Source organism: Vanacampus margaritifer, chromosome 7 (genome assembly GCF_051991255.1).
Source record: "Vanacampus margaritifer isolate UIUO_Vmar chromosome 7, RoL_Vmar_1.0, whole genome shotgun sequence".
Lineage (NCBI taxonomy): Eukaryota > Metazoa > Chordata > Actinopteri > Syngnathiformes > Syngnathidae > Vanacampus > Vanacampus margaritifer.
This window is the reverse complement of record NC_135438.1, coordinates 14,362,892-14,383,215: the sequence shown is the minus strand read 5'-3', so window position 1 is coordinate 14,383,215 and position 20,324 is coordinate 14,362,892. Positions and strand designations below refer to the sequence as shown.

Here is a 20,324-nt window from a genome sequence, read left to right as displayed (position 1 = left end):
CTTGTGAATTACAAATGTACATATTTTGATTGTAGCCAGCGGATTAATTAGTCTCGCTACAATTTTTTTTTTACTGTACAAAATCATCTCGCAGGCCGGCTTAAACCCCTCTGCGGGCCTCATCCGGCTAGCGGCCCTATGTTTGACACCCCTGCAATAGAAAGACATATTTCCTTATCCAAGTAGTCATTGCCAAGTTTCCCTTTTTAATAGCACCTGGTGTTAGATGATCTATTTCCTGAAAGTCAAATTGTTGACCAATGATATATAATAATGACATATAATAGGTGCTTGTTGTATTGCACTATTTGTGAATTATTTTATGTGGACCTCTCTGGAAGTTTCCCAATTTGTAAATTGTCCTAAATAGTGTAATCCCATGATTTTTGTTTGTTTTTAAAAATAATTGCACACCCCATTTCTCTCGCCAAATCCAATTCTTGGCATAGATGCTGTTAATTAACTCACCTGGATAAGCAAATAACTTGTCATTAAAAAAAAAAGTGGAAAACGTGCAATGAAGTCATAATGTGCGACCCAGCAAGGAGCGAGGCTGCCAAGTCCTGCCACTGCATCCTGGTCAGAATCACAAACCACAGGGGTTGTAATTATATTTTAATATGACTATTTCTAAATGCTGAGATTTAGTTGTCATAATAAACATTTTGAAGCAGTTTTCATTGGGGAACACCTTGCCTTGCCAGATGTCATATTACGAGGCTGACTTGCTGCAATTCTGTGTGTTTGTGGGTCAACTCAAGCCATTTGTGATTGTGTGTTTGAGTGTGAAATCTGGGAAGATATGTTTACTCTAATTTCAAACATCTGACTGTGTCACAGATATAACGGTGAAGCACATTATCTGCATTTCCTCTGTTTAACACTGACTAGACGGGCTTCCTCTGTACTAAATCAGTAAAACCACATTTTCACACACTGACTTTAAAATCTCTCCCTCTTGCTTCTCTTATTGCTTAGTCTGAAAGTCTACACCGCAAACCCAGCGTATGTTCTCACTCTTAAAACAGATGATTTTTTGTTGTTGTTGTAACATTTTTATGCCATGAGGACAAGGATGCCAAAGTGCCCAAGCAGTTCTTTGGGCTTTGCCATGTACAATAATTAGTACAGTTAGAGGTGTTTCCATCAGGGTTTTATGCTGCTGATTCCGATGCTGATCATGTACTTTTCCCATGGAAATCAGCCCACCACCACTAATAATTACTTATTATTTCTGAGTATTTGCCCACTTTTAAAATTCTTATTTTGCGTAGTTTTCCCAATTTATTTAAGATCATCAAGCAACGTATGACAAAAATAACACATGTAAACATAAAATTCAGTTTTATCCCATCCTAGTTACTTCCAGACCTGTTCCATCAATAAAAATCACCTAAATACTGTTTAGGTGACAGACTAGTTCCATTTAGTAGATGGAACATGTTTTATTTAGTATTTAGAACCTGTGGGCCAAAAGGTCTAAAAAAAAAAAAATTGCAACAAAATGCCATGATCCAAAGAATTTCACGAACAGATGAAAAATAAAGTGATATCTATTAGTCTGGAAAGGGTCACCAAGTCCTTTCCAAAGCGTTGGGACTCCTGCGAACCAGGGTGAGAGCCGTTATCCACAAATTGAAAAAGCATGGAACAGTGGTGAACCTTCCCATGAGTGGCCACCCTACAGAAATTACCCGAAGAGTACAGCAAAGACTCATCCAAAAGGTCAATTAAAGAAACTCATGACGTCTAAAAAAAAAAAAAAAAAAATCCCAAAAAAATGCTAGCCTCTCTCACCTCAGTTTAGGTCAGTGTTCATGACTGAAGAGGAAATTACATCAATGGCAGAGTTCCAAGCCAAAAACAGCTGCTGACCAAAATGAACAAACATAAAGGCTTGTCTAACTTTTGCAAAATACATCTGATTGATTCCCAAGACTTGGGAGAATATCCTATGGACTGACAGAACGAAAGTTGTCCTTATTGGAAGGTTTGTGTCCCGTTACATCTGTTGTAAACGTAATAGGATTTCATAAAAATAACGCCAGACCAACAGTCAAACATGTTGAAGGTAGTGTGATGGTCTGGGGCTACTTTCCTATTCAGGACCTGGATGGCTTGCTGTGATTGATGGAACCATGAATTGTGCTTTCTGCCATCAAATCCTTGGGGAGAATGTTTGTGACCTCAAGCTGAAACACATTTTGTTTCTGTATCACGATTCATCACAACGATCGAAAACCACCTCAGCAAGTCAACTTCTTAATGGCTTAAGAAAAAGAAAATGAAGGTTTTGGAGTGGCCTAGTCAAAGTCCAGACTTGAATATGATTGAAAATAATGCTGTGGCATAACCTTTAAAAGTGTTGCTGAATTAAATCAATTCCATAAGGAAGACTGGGCCAAAAATCTCTTCAGAGATGGGAAAGACAAATTAAAAATGACATGTATTTATTTTTTTACTAGTGTTGTCTTTGACTAATACAGTATTTACATTTGTTGGATGATGGCAAACAAGTGTGACAAAACTGCTAAAAAAAAATACATCAGGAAGGGGCAAACACTTTTCACACAACTGTATGCTTTTGTTTTTTTTCTTCCAGATATATTGGAAAGGCAGATTCCATCACCATCAGTGTTTGGAACCACAAGAAGATACACAAAAAGCAAGGAGCTGGTTTTCTGGGTTGCGTCCGCCTCCTCTCAAATGCCATCAACAGACTTAAAGATACTGGCTGTAAGTTTTCCTTTCACTTTGGTGAATTGACAATTTATTACCAATTTTTTTCATTTCACCGTTTTCATGTCCGTTTGTAACAGTGCTTGAGATTGTTTGGACCGAAAAATTATGCTGAACTCCTTTTTTTCTATTTTGACGAAACCATGACATGTTGCTCCTCGCCCTCCATTTGTCGATATGAATTGTTTTCAAAGACTGTTTCATTTGAACCCACCTTCCTACCTACCGAATGAATCAAGGGAACTGGACTCTTCTTGGTTGTTGATGATGTTTTCACCTTTAATCCAAAACCCTCTTGGTTTGGAATTTAAATTTGCCCCCTCTTCACACTCCTATTTACTATACTTATTGCCTAAACAACACTCTGAGTTTCCCTCTAGGGAGTTTGTTCGTAGGATGACCAACAGTATCTTTCATCTCAGGGTACAGCAGGATTTGAAGTACATTCACATGTTATGTTGAGAATATTTTCTTTTACAAGCCAGCCACATAAGGGACCACCACCACATTATGCCTCCTGTTTTTATCCTCAGGATTGAGTGTAGTGGCCCTTCTTCTCCTGGCAAATTTGACAAAGGCCCAGTTAACCCAAAGAACGTTAAAGCCTTACAGATCATGTATGTCTGTTCCTTCTGTCTTCCGTTGACTGTGGTTGGTATTTCTCTGCATATGGATGAGTCAGACAAATTAACAGAGTAGCGTCTTTTTGGAAGAGAACGACGTCCCAGGCTTGAAATTTCAATATGATTCAATCGACAAACACACTTTGGAACAGCTTAAACCATAGGTGTCAAACTCCGGTCCTGGAGGGCCGCAGTCCTGCAGGTTTTGGATGTTTCCGTTCTCCAACACAGCTGATATATGATCAGCTCATCAGCAAACTCTGCTTAAGCCTGATAACAATCCTGCTGATTGGAATCAGCTTGTTGGAAGAAGGAAGCCTCCCAAAACCTGCAGGAGTGCAGCCCTCGATGACCGAAGTTTGACACCTATGGCTTAAACGGTGGTTGACGCGCGGAGACCTCAAAGTTGGCGGAAAGAAATTAGTTTTCGCGGAAAGGTAAGATTTATTGTATGATCGTTGCTGACACTCCGGTGCAGTCTAGATGACAGCTAATATCGTGTTGGTCGCTAATTTTCATGAAAACGAAACACATTAAAGTCATGATTTTCAGTTGAAGATTTTAAGCCTACCTTTGGGCTGTTACTTCTGTCTAGTTACTTTTGTTTAAGTGGTGTGGTGACACAGTGACCGCTCACATCTTAGTGACACTGATCAACTAGCATGAGGGTTCTATAGCGCTGATACTTTATATTCATTTTCACATCTAAGCAGCAGTGACTTCTGTAGGTAAACTCAAAAGTATTTTGGGTGTATTTACACCATGGTGTGTAGTAGCTAGCATGTTGTAGCAGGCAGCTAGCAAGGCTAACGCTGAGAAAGCAGACGATAAACATAACTGCAATTGATTGGTTCTGGATTTTCAGCTGCTGGCCCATTTCCACCGACGAAATGTAGAGAGCACATATAGGTGTCTTCGGTGACATTTTTCGTGTAAATCACTGCAGTTTAATTGTACGTGCTTGAACCCAGCGGAGACATTCATCTGGAAACTCTTCATTCGATCTCGGTCACAACATCGCCAGACACATAGCGGCAGACACCTAAGCAGCAGAGGTTTGTTGTAACCATAATACGTCTGTTAAGTATATTTATGGTGAAATTGCGAGTCAGTTCACAAGTTTTGCCTCATACGAATACACTCCCTCAGTCGCCTGCCTGTGTTGTGTTGTGTTGTGTCTGAAAATCAACTGGCCACGTCCATGTGCTGTGCACTCTTCTAAAAATACTCGTTTGGACGTAATTGTAAACTGCCCTATTCAACTTTTGTGGATTACAATGACCTGAATGACTGAGAATCTACCGTACACAGTTCTATGATCTACTGTGGTTGTTTAGTGTGAAACATTTGGTTCGTCTACAACATCATGTTTCTAGTTCAAGACAATGCTAAAAAAAAAAAAAATCAATAAGCAAAATCTACAAGAAAGAAATTAATCGTTAAATGCCTTTTTTAAACAAACGAGGAAGAACACATGGGTAGACTGTATGGGGGGGAGGAAAGTAGTCTCCGAACGAAACCTATTAAAGTTGAGAAGCAAAAAAAATCTGAGCATCTATTTATCACCTGCTGCTCTCCTGCAGACAGACCAAGCAGTTTTTTTGTTTCAAGATCTTGTGGGAGCAGTCAGTTAAGCAGCCTTCTGTTATCCATGTAATCCTTTCAAGAGTGTCACCGCTCAGTTTACAGACTGCCGCTAGTTGTGTCAGCCATTTAATTTGCCACTCTTCAAATTTACTTCTTCATCCAGGTCTTATTTTTTTCCATAAGAATTAACTGTAGTAATGGTTTACGATGGATTGGCATTTTTCCTACATACTATCTTTTTTCCCCGCGCCTTCCTATTTTACACGAGTCGCTCAGTTTGGCGAAGGAGTTTATCACTATCGTTCATCACAATGCATTATTGTTCCACCTTGGCTTGACTTCTGCACCTATTTGACTTTATGATACACCGTATTTCTGGACAGTCTCTGGCTCAGAACCTATTCACATGCTGTCCACCTTTTTTGCCAGTTGCAGTCAGCCAGTGCTGCATCATAAAGTGAACTATACTCCTCACTGTCAAAATAACACCGACTTCCCCTTACGTCCCATCACACTCACTGACCACACACAGTGTACGCACGCACGCACTCACTCACACTGACACATGCTCACACACTGTTAGTTAATAAGACGTAGAGTATAAGAACCACCAAACTATTTCCCAGCCACCCTCTACTATTTATTATTTATTCAGTCACATCGACAAGCACTGTCCAAGTTGTGCACACAATGATATATATTTTTTTTTAAGATGAATTTTATCCATTTTGATGCACAAGTCTACTTTGTCAACCAGTTCACTTTTTAGGAGCAAAATATACATTGCACCGTCTTTTTACTTGACTATATTATATGGTAAAATGAGGGGGAAAACTTGTACTTTTTAATTGACTTGAATTATTCTTATTATTTAGGCTTTGTATATAGCAAGTTTCAACATAAATTCCCTTCTTTAATGTCAGTCGCTAAATTGTCATATTGTTATTCTTGGCAAAATAGAGTAAGTTACTCTGCGATTCCCACACCTACTGCCAATGTTGTATTTTTCAAGTACTATATGTTTACTCAATCTCAATATGTATCTAATTACGGTTATAAATTGTATTTGTTATTAACTTGCTTTGATTTTGTAAATGTTGAGTGGTTTGTATTAAATGTCAAATTGGGTCCTTTATTTATAAACTCAATTTAAAAAAGCTGTAATAATACTCACTAATTTCAGTAATGTATTACTTGGAAATAATTCCTCACTTGCAAATGTATACCCTATACCGTCATTTTTTCCACATTTCTTGTGCTATAAAAGAGTTAGCAATTAATGTCTTATGCTAAAATGAGACATGAACTATTGAAGTGAGCCGTAGCTGTCATGGTGGAGTTGCAGTATGTGATCAAGCGACTGACTTGTGAATATGGAATGAAGTTGAATAGAGTATAACCCTTAAAGAAGGGCATTGACTTCATTCTTCAGTCATAATTTGTGTTTACTGTTCATTGCTTCCGTGCAAGTTACTAACAAAATAATTGGTTCACAAAATAATACAATAACAAAAAAAGACGTTCACTTGCATATAAACTGCACCATGGCTCATGTATCTCTAAAGAAGAGCATCAAAACACTAAATCTAGCAGCACATAACTCTTGGCATACGATTGGGTTATTGCAATTAAATGAAAGCCATTCGTTGCGGTATTATGTTAACTGTCCAGGCTTCCCTGAATTAATACAGTGGCATTTAAGAGCCTTTTACCTAAACTTCAAATACTTTATTTTTTGTTTGTTTTCTATCTATGTAAATAAATCAAGATTATAATCTCCTACAAAGCGGCTTTATGACTGTGCTAGGCGAAGTACGATACTGTCACCAATCCAGGGCCAAAGGACATGCACTTTAGATTTGCACACTGACACTATATTTTCTTCTGTCCGGCTCCAGACTGGCCACGTTATTGTATAACCAGCATTCTAGACACTATACTTAATCAGAGCCACAGGAAGCAAGAGCAATTACAAGACACCAATTTGCACATAAATCCTTTGTCCTTGTCCAGTGCGCAGCAGACGTGAACCACACTCATTCTGTGGTCTGACCAAGATGCAAACATACATAGACAACAAAAAAAAAAAAAAGAAAAACACAAAATTACTGGAATTGCCATGATTCCTAGAGGGTTTATTCCTAGCCATGGCTGACTTGTCATCCAACTCAAACACAACGTTGGACAAAGCATTTTCAGTTTTACACAAACGGCTTCAAAACCCCAAAAGGGGTTGTACTAAGCTCATCTTCCTCTTGCGTTGTGGATGCAAACCTCAACATCCTCTTCCTCATTTAAGATCTGCAAACACCTATCAGCTAGCTTTTCAAACTGTGACTGTGATGCTACTGATTTTTTTTTTTTTAACAATTGCATACACAATAAAATACAGAATCACACATTAATGGACGGTTAAAAAGACATAGCCACACCTTCATGGAATTTTGGATTTACAGCCACACACACAGTGCAGTTCTGCACATTTTTCATAGCCTTTAGGAGCTGAATGGTGTGGTGAGCGCTTGTGGTTTAGAACTATAAATGTACTGTCTCAATGGTGGCCTCTTATTTAGGAGGAAAATGTATGTTTAGTCTAGACGTGTATAAGGAACAGATGCTTAGACACTTCTTGGAACGAGCTGTAAAGTTATTTAGGCTGTCAAGTGCTCATATCATGCACAAGCAAAAGCATGCATATAAAGGGAAGGCAATAGCAATTCAATTATGTAGTTTTCCCAGTAGGGCTGATTCTTGAGTCATCCAGAAACCACAAGACTTGGATTCATTTTGTTTGATTGTGAGATTTATCCAAATATAACCTTTTATTTTCAGTGTTTTTTTGTTTGTTTTTTAAATATACATATTACTTTAAAGTACAGAAGTCAAGCTCTTGAGCAAGATATGACATTTCAATTATTTTCCCTTTTTGTTGCATTGCTTTTCTGTATGAAACTATTTACTTATAACCATTACATTCTAATAAAATTATGTGGCATTGGGATAGGTGCTGAATTCATGGAATCCTTTTACCTCTCACAGATCAGAGACTGGACCTCAATAAGCTTGGCCCCAATGACAATGATACAGTCAGAGGACAGATAGTTGGTAAAGAAACACTCTTGTGATGAATCTGTACATTTACTTGTTCTTTCTCACATTAATATGCCATCATCCTTATCTTGTATAGTAAGTCTTCAGTCAAGAGACCGCATAGGTACTGGAGGACCAGTGGTGGACTGTAGTCGTCTCTTTGACAACGACTTACCTGATGGGTCAGTATTATGACTTGTGCATAGAAGGCTGTGTTCTCGTTCCCCTTATGAATTTGAGTATAATAATGCATGGTTAACATTTGCTTGTTATCATAGGATATGTATTTTCATTCATGGATGAGTTGAAGAGTGCCTGTTTTTCTTTTTCCTCATATTACATCTAGATTTCTATTTTGGAAAAAAATTCACTTTACTATTAGTGTGTCCTGACAGTCTTAGAAATTGTCTCATGCATTCTCTTGACTTCAAGTACTTCTAAGGAAAACATTTTTAATTTGCCACAGATTTTCTAAGTCCAGCTTTGATCATTCTGTATTATAGGCAATACAATGTAGAACATCAATGGTATTTTTTCATAATATTTCATTATACCAACAACAAAAAATAACTCTTGTTTTAATAACATCAATGGTATTTTTTCATAATATTTCATTATACCAACAACAAAAAATAACTCTTGTTTTAATATGCATGCAAAACAGATGGGAAGAGAGAAGAACAGCCTCTGGAAGAATACAGTACCTGAACCACATCACACGCACGACACAATGGGAGAGACCCACCAGGTACACACGTTTCTTTTGCCTTGTACCTTGAGCCACATAGAACTAAATTAAAATGAGAATATAATCATTGATAATTTACCATTTTAAATAATGCAAAATTAAAACATAGTATGGCAACAGACACCATGTTTTCTGCCATGCATAATGTAAAAAGCAATAGGAGGGTCTTTATTTAACTAGTTTACATTACCCCTTGCAGCGTCAGTAAAAAAGTGAACTTCCTTTAACTCCACCCCACCCCACTCCAGCTCACGCATGCACACCAATACCCAAATAAGTTTGCTAGCAAGCCAGCCAGTCGAACAGCAAGGTTTTACTTGGCCCGTTTTCCTGCCGGAACGACTGTCGCCTTCCTTCTTGACCCATATCAGCGCAGCCGTCAGAAAATAAGCAAACAAAGAACCTACCTCAACTGCACTTTCTACACAGTTCTAGTGTTCATTACAAAGCGAGGTAAGCAGTTAAATGGAATATAATAGGAGAGGATGTGTTTGCAAAAGTCAGAGTGGTTTTATGGAGGATGATTGGGAAAAACAATTCTGTAGCTTAATTAAGTTTGTTACAGTACTTTGCTTATTTTAATTTTAATGTTAGACTATTTGCGCTTGTTCTTTTCGTATCTAAGTTTTCTTTATTATTATTATTAGTGAGCAGATTTTTGTTGTATTTGTTAGTGCCTTGCTGTGGTGGAAAAGGAGGCAGCATTTGGCGAGAGGGGAGAGGAAATGGAAGGAGGAAAGAGTGAGGGGGAGGAGAAGGAGGGTTGACAGACAGGGGGTCCGAGGTTTTCGATAACCAAGGCGTCAGTTACTGTGGATAGCCAGACAGTGGTCAGACTTGTTACACACACAAGTGTCAGTAAGCCAGCCAGTCTGTGTTTGTGTTTGCTTATCAGATATCTGCTGTCGACATCCTGCCCTTAAGTAGCTCACAAACACGCTAAAGATTCGCTGTTGTGAGAACTTTCTGTTCAGAACTAATATGGCTTAAATCTTCATAGCCATAAAATGCAATTTGCCTTTTGAGGGATGATGATGCTGTAATTACACGCTTCTTGCGTGTTTGTCTAGACACCAGAACAAGCAAAAATGCCTGCACTCCTAGCGCACATTAGCATATCTTGGGACCATCCTTGCAAACACGCACCGTCGTATATTTATCATAATTTTATTTAACCATACTGTGCACAGTATTTGCAGATTGCACATAACCAATTAAACATTTCACTACTCATTGAAAACTTTTTGTCTGCTTACTTCAAAGCCATATTGAATGTTTTTTTCCAAGTGAAGCACATGTAGAAGTTTAGCCTGAAAATAGGCATGAAAGCAGAAGTGAACCTAAAAACACAGTATTCAACTTGTCGGCCCCTTCCAGGCCAGCTTCAGAGTATTCCAGCCCGTCCGGCCGTCCTTTGAGTTGTGTGGTGGATGAGAACACACCAGTAATGACACCCATTAATGGGGCAGAGGCCAGTGTCCCACCGGGAGAACAGCGACCCCAAGAGAGACGGGTGCGATCACAACGACACCGCAACTACATGAGTCGAACGCACCTGCATACGCCTCCCGACCTGCCCGAGGGTTATGGTGAGAAACGGCACAGACACACGCTCATACCCAGTGTTGAAGCAAAATTGTTGTTTTGACTTAAATGTGACACTGTAGTGATTACTAAATAGTCTGGAATTGTCTTTCCCGAATAAACAGCAACAAGCCACATTATGACTACATAATTGTTACCTCATTTAGCTGTGCGAGAGAGTTCAAATATTGGAAACATTTCTCTGTATAATACAGTGCAGCTGCACACCACTGCAAACTAGTTAGAGCTTTGTAAAATACTTATCCAATAGTGTTGATCAAAACTAACTTTTTTTGTGTATTTTATTTATTGGATTTAATTATGCAAGTTGTAGTAATGTTGTCGCCGGCCAGTGTAGGGTGATTATTTTTCATTCACCAGCCTCATTTTCGACACCAAGGCAATTTGGTTTGGTTATATGGGCATCCAAGTGCTCAAATGGTGTTCTGATTATTATTATTTTTTTAGTTCATTGGTTGATTTTGGCTTACCGATCCAGGGAAAACTCGAGGCCCTGAGGACTAGATGTGGCCCACTAATGATGCAAATCATGCGCCTGCAAATCATGCGCCTGCAAATCATGCGCCTGCAACCCATGCTTAATTCAACACCAAAATCGCAATTTTGTCCTCACTTTTAATGTTGCAAGATATTTCTTTTCTTTTCTTTTTTTAAACCCCATTGTAAAATAAATGGAACAAGAGTTGATCCTATTTTACTTGATTTCAGATTTCATTAAAGTTAATTTAAAGGTGCATTGTGCGATTTAAAAAGGTAATGTTGAAGCTTTTTCTACATCATGCATGCTTAACCAATGCCCAGATGAGTATGAAGAGCCTAGACTGTTTTACTCTAACTGCACCTATTAGCCTTTATTTTCCCTTTATAGTAGATTGTGCGGACCCTGCATACTCAACAGTTTATTTGGGGAGGGGAGGGGCGAGGTTTTTCTTACCTCCCTTTGAAATCATGTCTTCGTTTTTGTCAACTGCGGCTGTCGCTTTAACATTGTGCACGTACTCGCACACGCACCATGAACAAGCTTTGGGCCAGAGGTGGCAGGCACGAGTAAAAAAGTGACAAACTGCGCAAAAATCCTTTAACTATCAATTTGTTGTCTATCTCTTAACAATACAATGAGGCAATTACACATTTATATCTCGGTCATAACAGCCTTTTGAGGTAAATGTTAACTATAATTTGGCCCATGACCAAGATGAGTTTGACTGCTGTTGTTGCAGCTGACTTTCTTTCTCTTCTAATTCTTTTAAAGTTCTCCTATATTGTATATATATTTTTTTTACCCCGTTTACTATTATTATTCTTTTCTTGGTGTTTTATGATTTATATTTGCTTTTTACTTATATACAACACTTTGTTTCAGATCAATTTTATTTTTTAAGTAATTTATAAATAAAATTGAGGTGAGCACTGAGTACAGTTAGCGTGTATTCCTTATCTTCTCTTTTCAGTTACCGCTAAGTGTTTCTGCAGCCTCTTCTCAATGTATTCAGTCCACAATGTTTCACAGTTTGGAGTAGACAGTCACGACAATTCCAAATTATTTATTGGGGGGGGGGGATAACGCAGTAAGCTGCAGTTAGCATCTGAATGGTTTGTTTGAGTCATCCTAAAAAGCCAAATAGCATAAACTGATTTTAAATTGAGAGTCTTTAAAATGAATTATTCAGCAGAATGTGATGCTGTATGCAAATGATCCAGGGTGGCACTGTTGGATCCCCCCCTCCCCGTTTGAAATGCCCTGTTGTGTGTGACGCAGGCCTAACTTGGACAAAGTGAGTCACTGATGCTCAGCAGTTAGTCGGTGTGCTTTCTTTTCAGACTGAACCCTCTGAACTACAGAGGCAGAAAAATGATACGAGAGGTTTTACAAGCCGTTAGAAATTTGCACATTGACACCCCTCCCTCCCCTTTCGGTTTCCTCTTGGTGTCTTTGGCTGACTTATTTGTTTATGGTAATGCTAAATATTGGTGGTTTCAGCAGGAATGTCACCCTACTACTTTCCATTTTGCTGGTTGTGTTGATTAATAGCGGTGGACGATGATCCAAACACATATACCACACCTGAGTTACAAATAGGGCAACAAGATGCACAAGTAACAGCAGGCAAGTCCTCCATCCTCTTAGGACAGGCCTCAAAATAAATTATTAGATACATTGGCATCTTAAGAAAAATACTTTGGTCAGCTGTGATGCCGACAGATTACCCGTCTCATTAATTATAAACAGACCTCTCCCTCTCTAAAGTACACCAACTGACTCATACTTTCTTCAACCAGGGCCATATGAAGGCAGCTTTAGACCATCACCTCTTTTCAATGCCATTTTTAATTCCGATGTTTTTCTGTCTTAGAGCAAAGAACGACTCAACAGGGTCAGGTTTACTTCCTGCACACGCAGACTGGAGTCAGCACCTGGCATGACCCTCGTGTTCCCAGGTATCCATCATTTTCATTATTTGCTCTTATTACATTCCATTTTATGGACATAACTGTCTTTCCTCAGTTATTTTCAGAATAATTTTAAGCATATGTTACATTCAAGCAGGGTCAGCCAAAGGAATGGCCTTTTTTCTGTCGGAAGAATATAGTTGGATAGCGAAACACACCACCTGCAAGAAGATCTGCACTCACAATTCCACAAGCGCTCCAACTAGTTCTTTTGGATTGCCGACTACATTTCTGAGCATTGCTTTGTGCAGCTGCAGCTCATCGAGGAAGAAGCGCACGTGTAAAACAAGAAACTCGTACATGTCACCTCTGCGTTTGTTCCTTTTGGATGAGGTTGCTAAAATGACCTAGTATGTTGATGGGTGCAGCGAGGCATGTGCTCTGTGTCCATGACTAATGCGTTCTGCCTCAATACAAGGACAGAGTATACACGTACACACCAGGACAAGTCCTACTTGGTGTCGCCCCACATTAGAGCTTTAGTATCCTCATAAGGGTTGGTGGACAGGAGAGAAGAAGAATCAAGAAAATGGAGCAAGTAGTTTGCCAGAGGGCTAGTATGTCTGTTAAAAGCCATGGTGGTGATCTTATTGAGTGACAGATGAAAAGGTCCTATATAATAAATACCGTCATGCCCTTTGTAAATGTTAACGTCAACTCTGATGTAGCCACTTTTCTTTACGCCACCTACTTGAAGCACCCTGCGCATATTAGATCAAACGCGGTAAACATAAACATTTCATTTGTATCATTGCTGCTAATGGTTTCTAATGCTTATCCAGGGACTTGAGCAACGTGAACTGCGAGGAGCTTGGCCCATTGCCACCAGGCTGGGAGATTAGAAACACTGCTACCGGCCGCGTCTACTTTGTAGACCACAACAATCGAACAACCCAGTTCACAGACCCGAGACTGTCTGCTAACCTGCATCGGGTTCTCAAGTAAGTGATGGAACCGTACGCCCAACTCAGGCTGGCCTTGTGATATTTATATTGAAACAAAAGAATTACACTCGTGTCTGTCTTAATGAAACAAAATGAGCTTATGGTTCAATGAACAATCTTTTCCCTCTACTGGACATATTCAAGCATATTGCTGAGTCTTTGGTAAGCACGAAGCACACGTTTTTGTAGAGGGTTGGCATAGGAATGACCCATTAAAATTTAGTGTTGATCTTAAAGGGGAAGTCAACCTTAAACATTTCTTGACAATAATATGTGTGACCTCACTAGTCTAAACGTGGCATTCTGATTAATATTACATTTGTGGAATATGAGTTATGCAGCAAAATCCAGTCGTTTTTTTTCCCATCTCGGGGGGCGGCCATTTTGCCACTTGCTATTGACTGAAGAGGACATCACTGTTGCTTCAGGGCTCAGGCAACGACCAAGCACAGATCACCTGTTTTCTGAAGCTGAGCTGTGATTGGTTGTTACCTGAGAACTGAGCAACTATGATGTCATTTTCACGCGACAGCAAGTGGCAAAATGGCCGCTTTCTGATATTGATAAAAGCTGCTTAACTCATATTCCATTAACGCAATATTAACCAGAATACCGCATTTAGACTAGTGGGGCTGCATAGAACATATTGTCATGATTTTTTTAGGGGGCTGACTTCCCCTTTAACATGCGGCTACATTCATTTATTTATGTTTGAGTCAACATACCAGAGTATCAATGAAACAGAATTGGAATGCACCCTTCTGAAAAATGTAGTATTGGGTAATAATACAAAAAAAAAGCACCTTTGAGTTGGTAACGTAATGCCTTGCGTTTTTACACCTCTCATATATTAGTCTTAGTCTCATACTTGATTTTTATCCTTTCTCACTGTACCTTATTTTAACTTGGTTCCCACTTGTTGTTGTGCTTCAACCCTCTGTTCTGTCATTCACCTTCTCTTTTATGGCTCACTTCCCTTTCTCTTTTTCCCTCCACGTTCTCCACTCCTGCGTTCCTCCAGCAGCCCCAGTCCAAATGGATCCCGTGTGGTCACAGACAGCCAAAACACTAACCACAGGTAACACACACATGCACACACTGAAACGTGCACAGCCTACATAATTGCATCCAGACAGCACACACACACGTACAGTACATATACATTGCCGACGTACCTGAAGAGAATTTCGATGAACCTCCGCAGGTGACAGATGTTTTCATCCAGTCACTCCTCCACATACTTTTCTGGCATACTTTGGCTGACTTTCTGTATCTATCATCTATCAGACTACACAGATGATGGAATTCTATTTGCAAGCTTAGCTTTCCTGGCGGGGTACAAATGTACTAAAGAAAGGGGGTATGTTAGGGTATGTTTTTATTACCAAGGCTGTCCAGTTGTGCATTGTTCTATTAATTTTGCTGATATGTGCATGCAGTAATTTTTTGAACAAGAGCAACATCGAAAGATTGGGAGATTTGGTGTTTTTTATTATTTTAAAGTCAGAAGCTCTTGCAGGAATAACAGAAACTAGCATGAGAGACATATTTGGGAAATCAGCATCTGGCCATTTGGTCAAATGGTATCCATGTGTGTGTATGTGTGTGCATGCGTGCGTGCGTGCGTGTGTGTGAACCGCCTCTGGATGTAAGTCAGAGCTCAGCTATGTTCTTCAGTCTGCGTCATTAGCTGCTTGTCTTGACTCTTTATTAGGGGAGCTCTAACAGAGGCCAGACAAGGTGCAGATAGTCCAAATTAGCTGGAGCTACTTTTCTAATGGAGCCTTACTTGGCTTCTACTGATTAGTCAAAATAAAAAGGTTGAAATGCTCTACATTAGAGATCTTCGCAACAGCTGTCTAAGCAAGTGTAAGTTCAGTTCACCTTGACTTTATAGTCATTCATTGCCTGGGTGGACTATGTTGCGTGACAACATCCAAGTCTACCTCTTACAAAATGTCTGTGGCATCATTTGTGCACATGTTACTGTTCGTGAACATTTAAAATGTTTCCTGTATGAATGTACTCAGTGACAAAGATATAGCACATGGTGCCTTCTGATTGGCTAGTTTTTCCCGGTGTACATTGCATTAGGTCATCAAGTAGCCTAGTGCTGTCAAGTATCTAAATGGCCTCACATTGTTTTCCCTTTTTCAAACCCAAACTCTAAGCATGTTCTTGCAGACTCGCACTGAGAAATGGCTTCATTCCTTGGTGGGAGTTACTCAGAATGGCTAACATAACGTGTAGCATGTAGCAGATGAGCATTGCTGCAAGTGCGACATTTTATCTGAACATTGACAGTTTCCGTGGATGCCAGCTTTGTCTTACGATTGGCAAAGGCCTTTGAGCTTTTTACCATTTCATCTCTATTATTATTCTTCACCCCCCGCCCACCCCCATCAGCTCTTGTCCTCAATCTCTCTGCTGCTCCCCACCCTCTGTGCTGCTCCAAAAACTGTTATAAAGTTATAAGCCTCTCCGCTGGCTCACTGTCAGGACATCTGTCTTTTATCACGCAGATTTGGGGACACTGGTATACGTCTTTCACACGTACACAGTTGCACGTGACCTAGCTCAAATGTAACACCGCTTTGACACAGTTGCTTTCGAGGTGTTTGATGGAGGTGTATATCAGGACCGGTTGATGCATGCTGCGTTATGTTGATGCTTGTGGTGGAAGTCGAAATATGTTTTATCACAGGTAGCCAGGAAAAGAGATTTCAGCAAGAAAAAAACTGCATGCATTTGGATTTATACCATAAATAAGAACACTTTTGACCTAATTTTTAAAATAATGCTCTTGATTGAATGTGAATGTTGAATGTGTGTACCAATCTCATCATACAGCAAATATGCATCTGTATTTCTGTATGTTGCTGCCAGAGCCAAAGCGCCATTTTATGGAGTGATTTTTCCTTGCCATTTTTAATCAGCCAGTATTTTACTTTTATTGTTCCTGCTCCATTACTAGTGATGTAACGATAATGGCGATATCATGATAGTAGAATTGCCATATCGTCATTATGTTATGACATTAAAAGCGGCACAACATTTTTTACACAGTATGGTGAGGTTCATATTGTGATATCGTATCATGACGTTTGAATATCATTACCTCCCTATCCTTTACATTTATGAATGTTTGCAACCTGTAAGTGCAATAGCATTTTCTGTTTTGTACGCCAGAACAGAACGTAGAACAGAACTGATGCAAAGTGTGTCTGCTGTTGACACCTCGGTGTTCCTGGACATGGACGTGAGATGGATGTGTTTCAAACCTATTTCTGTATTTCTGGCAGTGGGTATGGCGTCTGTCTTAGGCTGTTGAGGCCTGCCGTTGTTAGACACTTGTCAGACAGTCAGACACAGCCACAAGACTGTGGTCTGCCACACTGTCTCTCACATAGTTTGCTTCCTGCCATGCACCAGCACATCGTGTACATCTGAGAGTTGCGTCACTGTTTGCTGAAGGTATTTTTATTCACTGCTGGATTCAAATTTAATGGGCAAAAGCAGGTATTTCCCCAACAAATTACTTTTGTTGTTGTTGTTGTTTTGAGTAGTTTTACCTTTTCAGTTTGAATATAACACACCATATATATATACCATATATAAATTTAAAAGACTGAGTTTATACAGTATAATATACAGTTTTTATTTTATAAATTTTTTTACAGTGAGCACATTTCTTCCCAATTATATTTATTCACGGGGCATCTTGATGCTATACAAAAAAGTCAGGTACAGCAAGCTGCTACTTTGTTAGTAGATTTAATTCGATAAATTCTGATGAGGATTGCGCATCCACTGCAGGGTGTGCAGGCAAGATGGTGACACCTTTGTCAGCTGTGTACATTGTGTGACATCCAAAGCAGCAAGCTCGAGTATAACTCATTATTGAATTAAATAAAATGTAATGAAAGTACCATTAATAGTACTGCTGCATCTTGTACTGTACTTTGTGATTGCTGATGATAAAGGTAGGATGATGTGGGTCCTACATTTTGGTATCCTTGACAATGGAATAATTGAACCTAACCACGGTACTTGGTGGAAACAGGGCTTAATATATTGATGGTGATCTTGCCACAAAATAGTGTTGTCGCTTTCAAAGGTCATATAATTTATATTGTCATAACCTTTACTTTCCACATTTGCCCCAGTTGAAGCTCCATTTAGCCAGCATGTTCTTTTGTCACCCATTTTGAAGGCCCGAAAATGTAACAGGGTAGATACGGTAGGCGCAAGATTTCATAGTGAAGTCCAAATAAATTACATTGCAGCACGTGTAAGACTTTCTATAGAGTTTGCAACGGTGACATTTTGTGGACCTTCCCTCTCTTACAAAGCAGTAGAAGCAGCTGATAGCCTCAGCAAAAGGATTCATAAAGGCCCCTTTGACTCTCTTTGCTGGCTAGCGTGGTGGTGGGTGCGGCTTTAACACCACTGCACCTACTCAACACTTATTACTGCTCTGCAGAACCACATGCCATGCGAAAGGCTGTTTCTGGTTGCGAGGTGTGTCAGAAAAGTTCCAGGACTGATGTCACAAATGATATATTTCAAACCCAAGCTATGTCAGACAATCAACCAGCATTTGCTTCATTCAGTGAGCGAGAAGAAGCAAAAGTTGTGGCAAGACAACGCTCCTGCTCACTAAGCATCTGACAGTTCCTGGCCAAGAAGAACATTGTTGTGCTGGAGCAAACTCCCGACTCACCAGGCCTGGTGCCATGCGACTCTTGCTGGCTCTTGAAATGAATGCTTGCTGAATTTATATTGTCTTCCCCTCAGCATATTTCCTCCATGCTGTCGCACTGAAAGGCTTGGTGGATTTTCAGATTTGCTGTGCTTGGCGTTTTCTGTATTTTACCATCAAATATGCAGAGCTTTTCTCGTTTGTAAACCAGAGACCATTAACTATGTCAAAATGTATTTTTGATTACAACGTGCTGTCCAAAGAAAGATGTGTGCTGAATTTGGGCTCTATTATATGGTTCTTGAGCTGCCTAGTCAAAGCAAAACATTCCATTTTGTTTAAAGGCTATCTTTTCTTTTCCTCTTTTTTTTTTTTTCTTCTTAAAATGGCTTTCAACACTGCACCACTGAAGTCTTATCCTGTCTTTGACATGCTAGAAGCCCCAGAGCTTGCCAGAAAAATAAATAACAGTGGACTTGATTATACAGGGATAGACCCGTGAAACACTGCACCCGTTTAGTTTGGAACGGCCACGAGGACTTTCTCAAGCCACAGAGTGCTCAAGTGTACAAGAGGTGTTGGAATAAGTGGCTGCTTATATACTGCTACCTGAGAACAGAAGGCTTCCCTTTCCGTCAAGTGTCAATGCAGACCTGGTGGTGAGGAGAGCCTTTTGTTTGACCAAACTCTCACCCCCACCCACCCCACTACCTCCACGGTAGACGACAGTAGCTTCTTGTGAAGAAGCTCTTTGCTGACTCAGCATCTCCTCACTGGAGAATGTGCGCTGTTGTCCTGTTGAAGGGAGAGATGGATTATGTTTTTATGAGGGGCCACCCAAGCATCCCACCACCAACACCACAGAAAGGACTTGAGGGCGTCTCAGCTGCTGCACTGGCCATGCAAAGATGAACCCGAGGCAGAGCGGTAAATTAACACGACCTCATTGGTGGCGTTGAAAGAAGTGTCTGTAGTGACAAAGACAAAAGTTGAGTTCACAGAAATGTTTTTCCCTCCCCAACCTTACCTCTAAGTAGAAGGGTGGCCACTCCTGTGGTCGGGTCATGGAAGTTCCACTTGTGGTTGGTGGTGGGCAGGGACACCTCGGTCATCCACTTCTTTATGCAACAGACAGGAAAAGGGATGGAAGATGGAATAATATTTAGGTCTGGATTAACATCATTGCTTGCCTTACCTTATTTGTACTGGATAGGATGATGGAACCTCTCAGGTCAGTCACACAATATTTTGGTTTTGCACACTCTCATGCAAGTGTAAATAGAAGTTGACCGCTGTATATTAAAGCCCCAAAAATCCACTGTGAACTCACTGATAACGCTTAAGACTGATTTTGCATCTTAATTTACAACATTTTGGTGTTTTCTAAAGAGATACAGTACTTGACACATTGAGCCATTTTCAACAGTAAGAAGTTATTTTGTCTATAATTAAGGTGATGTCATTATTTTTAATGTACTACTACTACCTTTAAAAACTAATTTTGCCACTTGCTGTCGACTTAAAGATGACATCGCCTGTGCTGAGGAAACAGTTAATGACCAATCAAGGCTCAGTTTGCTGACCAAACCCAGAAAACAATTGAGCCGTGGTTGGTCGTAACCTATGATGTAACATCATATGATATTTCGGTTTGCTCTGACGAAAAAAATCACAAGCAGTAAACTAATTTACTCCCAGACATTTTCACTGAAGCAACCCCCTTCGCTCCCGGCTGTTTTACTGGATTTTGACTGATTTTACAAGGCCCACAGAATATTCTTCTATTGCTATAAAAACATGGAACCTACCAAAAGAAAGATTAGAGTTTCTACTTT

General features: G+C 39.8%; 1 protein-coding gene across 2 annotated transcripts in view; it reads left to right on the top strand.

Annotated features, from left to right (window-relative positions):
- The window catches only part of LOC144055169 (E3 ubiquitin-protein ligase SMURF2-like), a 50,395-nt gene that overhangs the window by 21,776 nt on the left and 8,295 nt on the right, over positions 1 to 20,324 (top strand). The window contains exons 4-11 of one of the 2 annotated variants that reach the window (XM_077570926.1): positions 2,603 to 2,736; positions 7,989 to 8,054; positions 8,137 to 8,221; positions 8,704 to 8,787; positions 10,165 to 10,376; positions 12,747 to 12,831; positions 13,626 to 13,784; positions 14,812 to 14,865. In XM_077570926.1, coding sequence (XP_077427052.1) covers positions 2,603 to 2,736; positions 7,989 to 8,054; positions 8,137 to 8,221; positions 8,704 to 8,787; positions 10,165 to 10,376; positions 12,747 to 12,831; positions 13,626 to 13,784; positions 14,812 to 14,865 — 879 coding nt within the window. Of the gene's footprint in view, positions 1 to 2,602; positions 2,737 to 7,988; positions 8,055 to 8,136; positions 8,222 to 8,703; positions 8,788 to 10,164; positions 10,377 to 12,746; positions 12,832 to 13,625; positions 13,785 to 14,808; positions 14,866 to 20,324 lie in introns of both variants that reach the window. The other variant, XM_077570925.1, reaches the window with a different exon arrangement.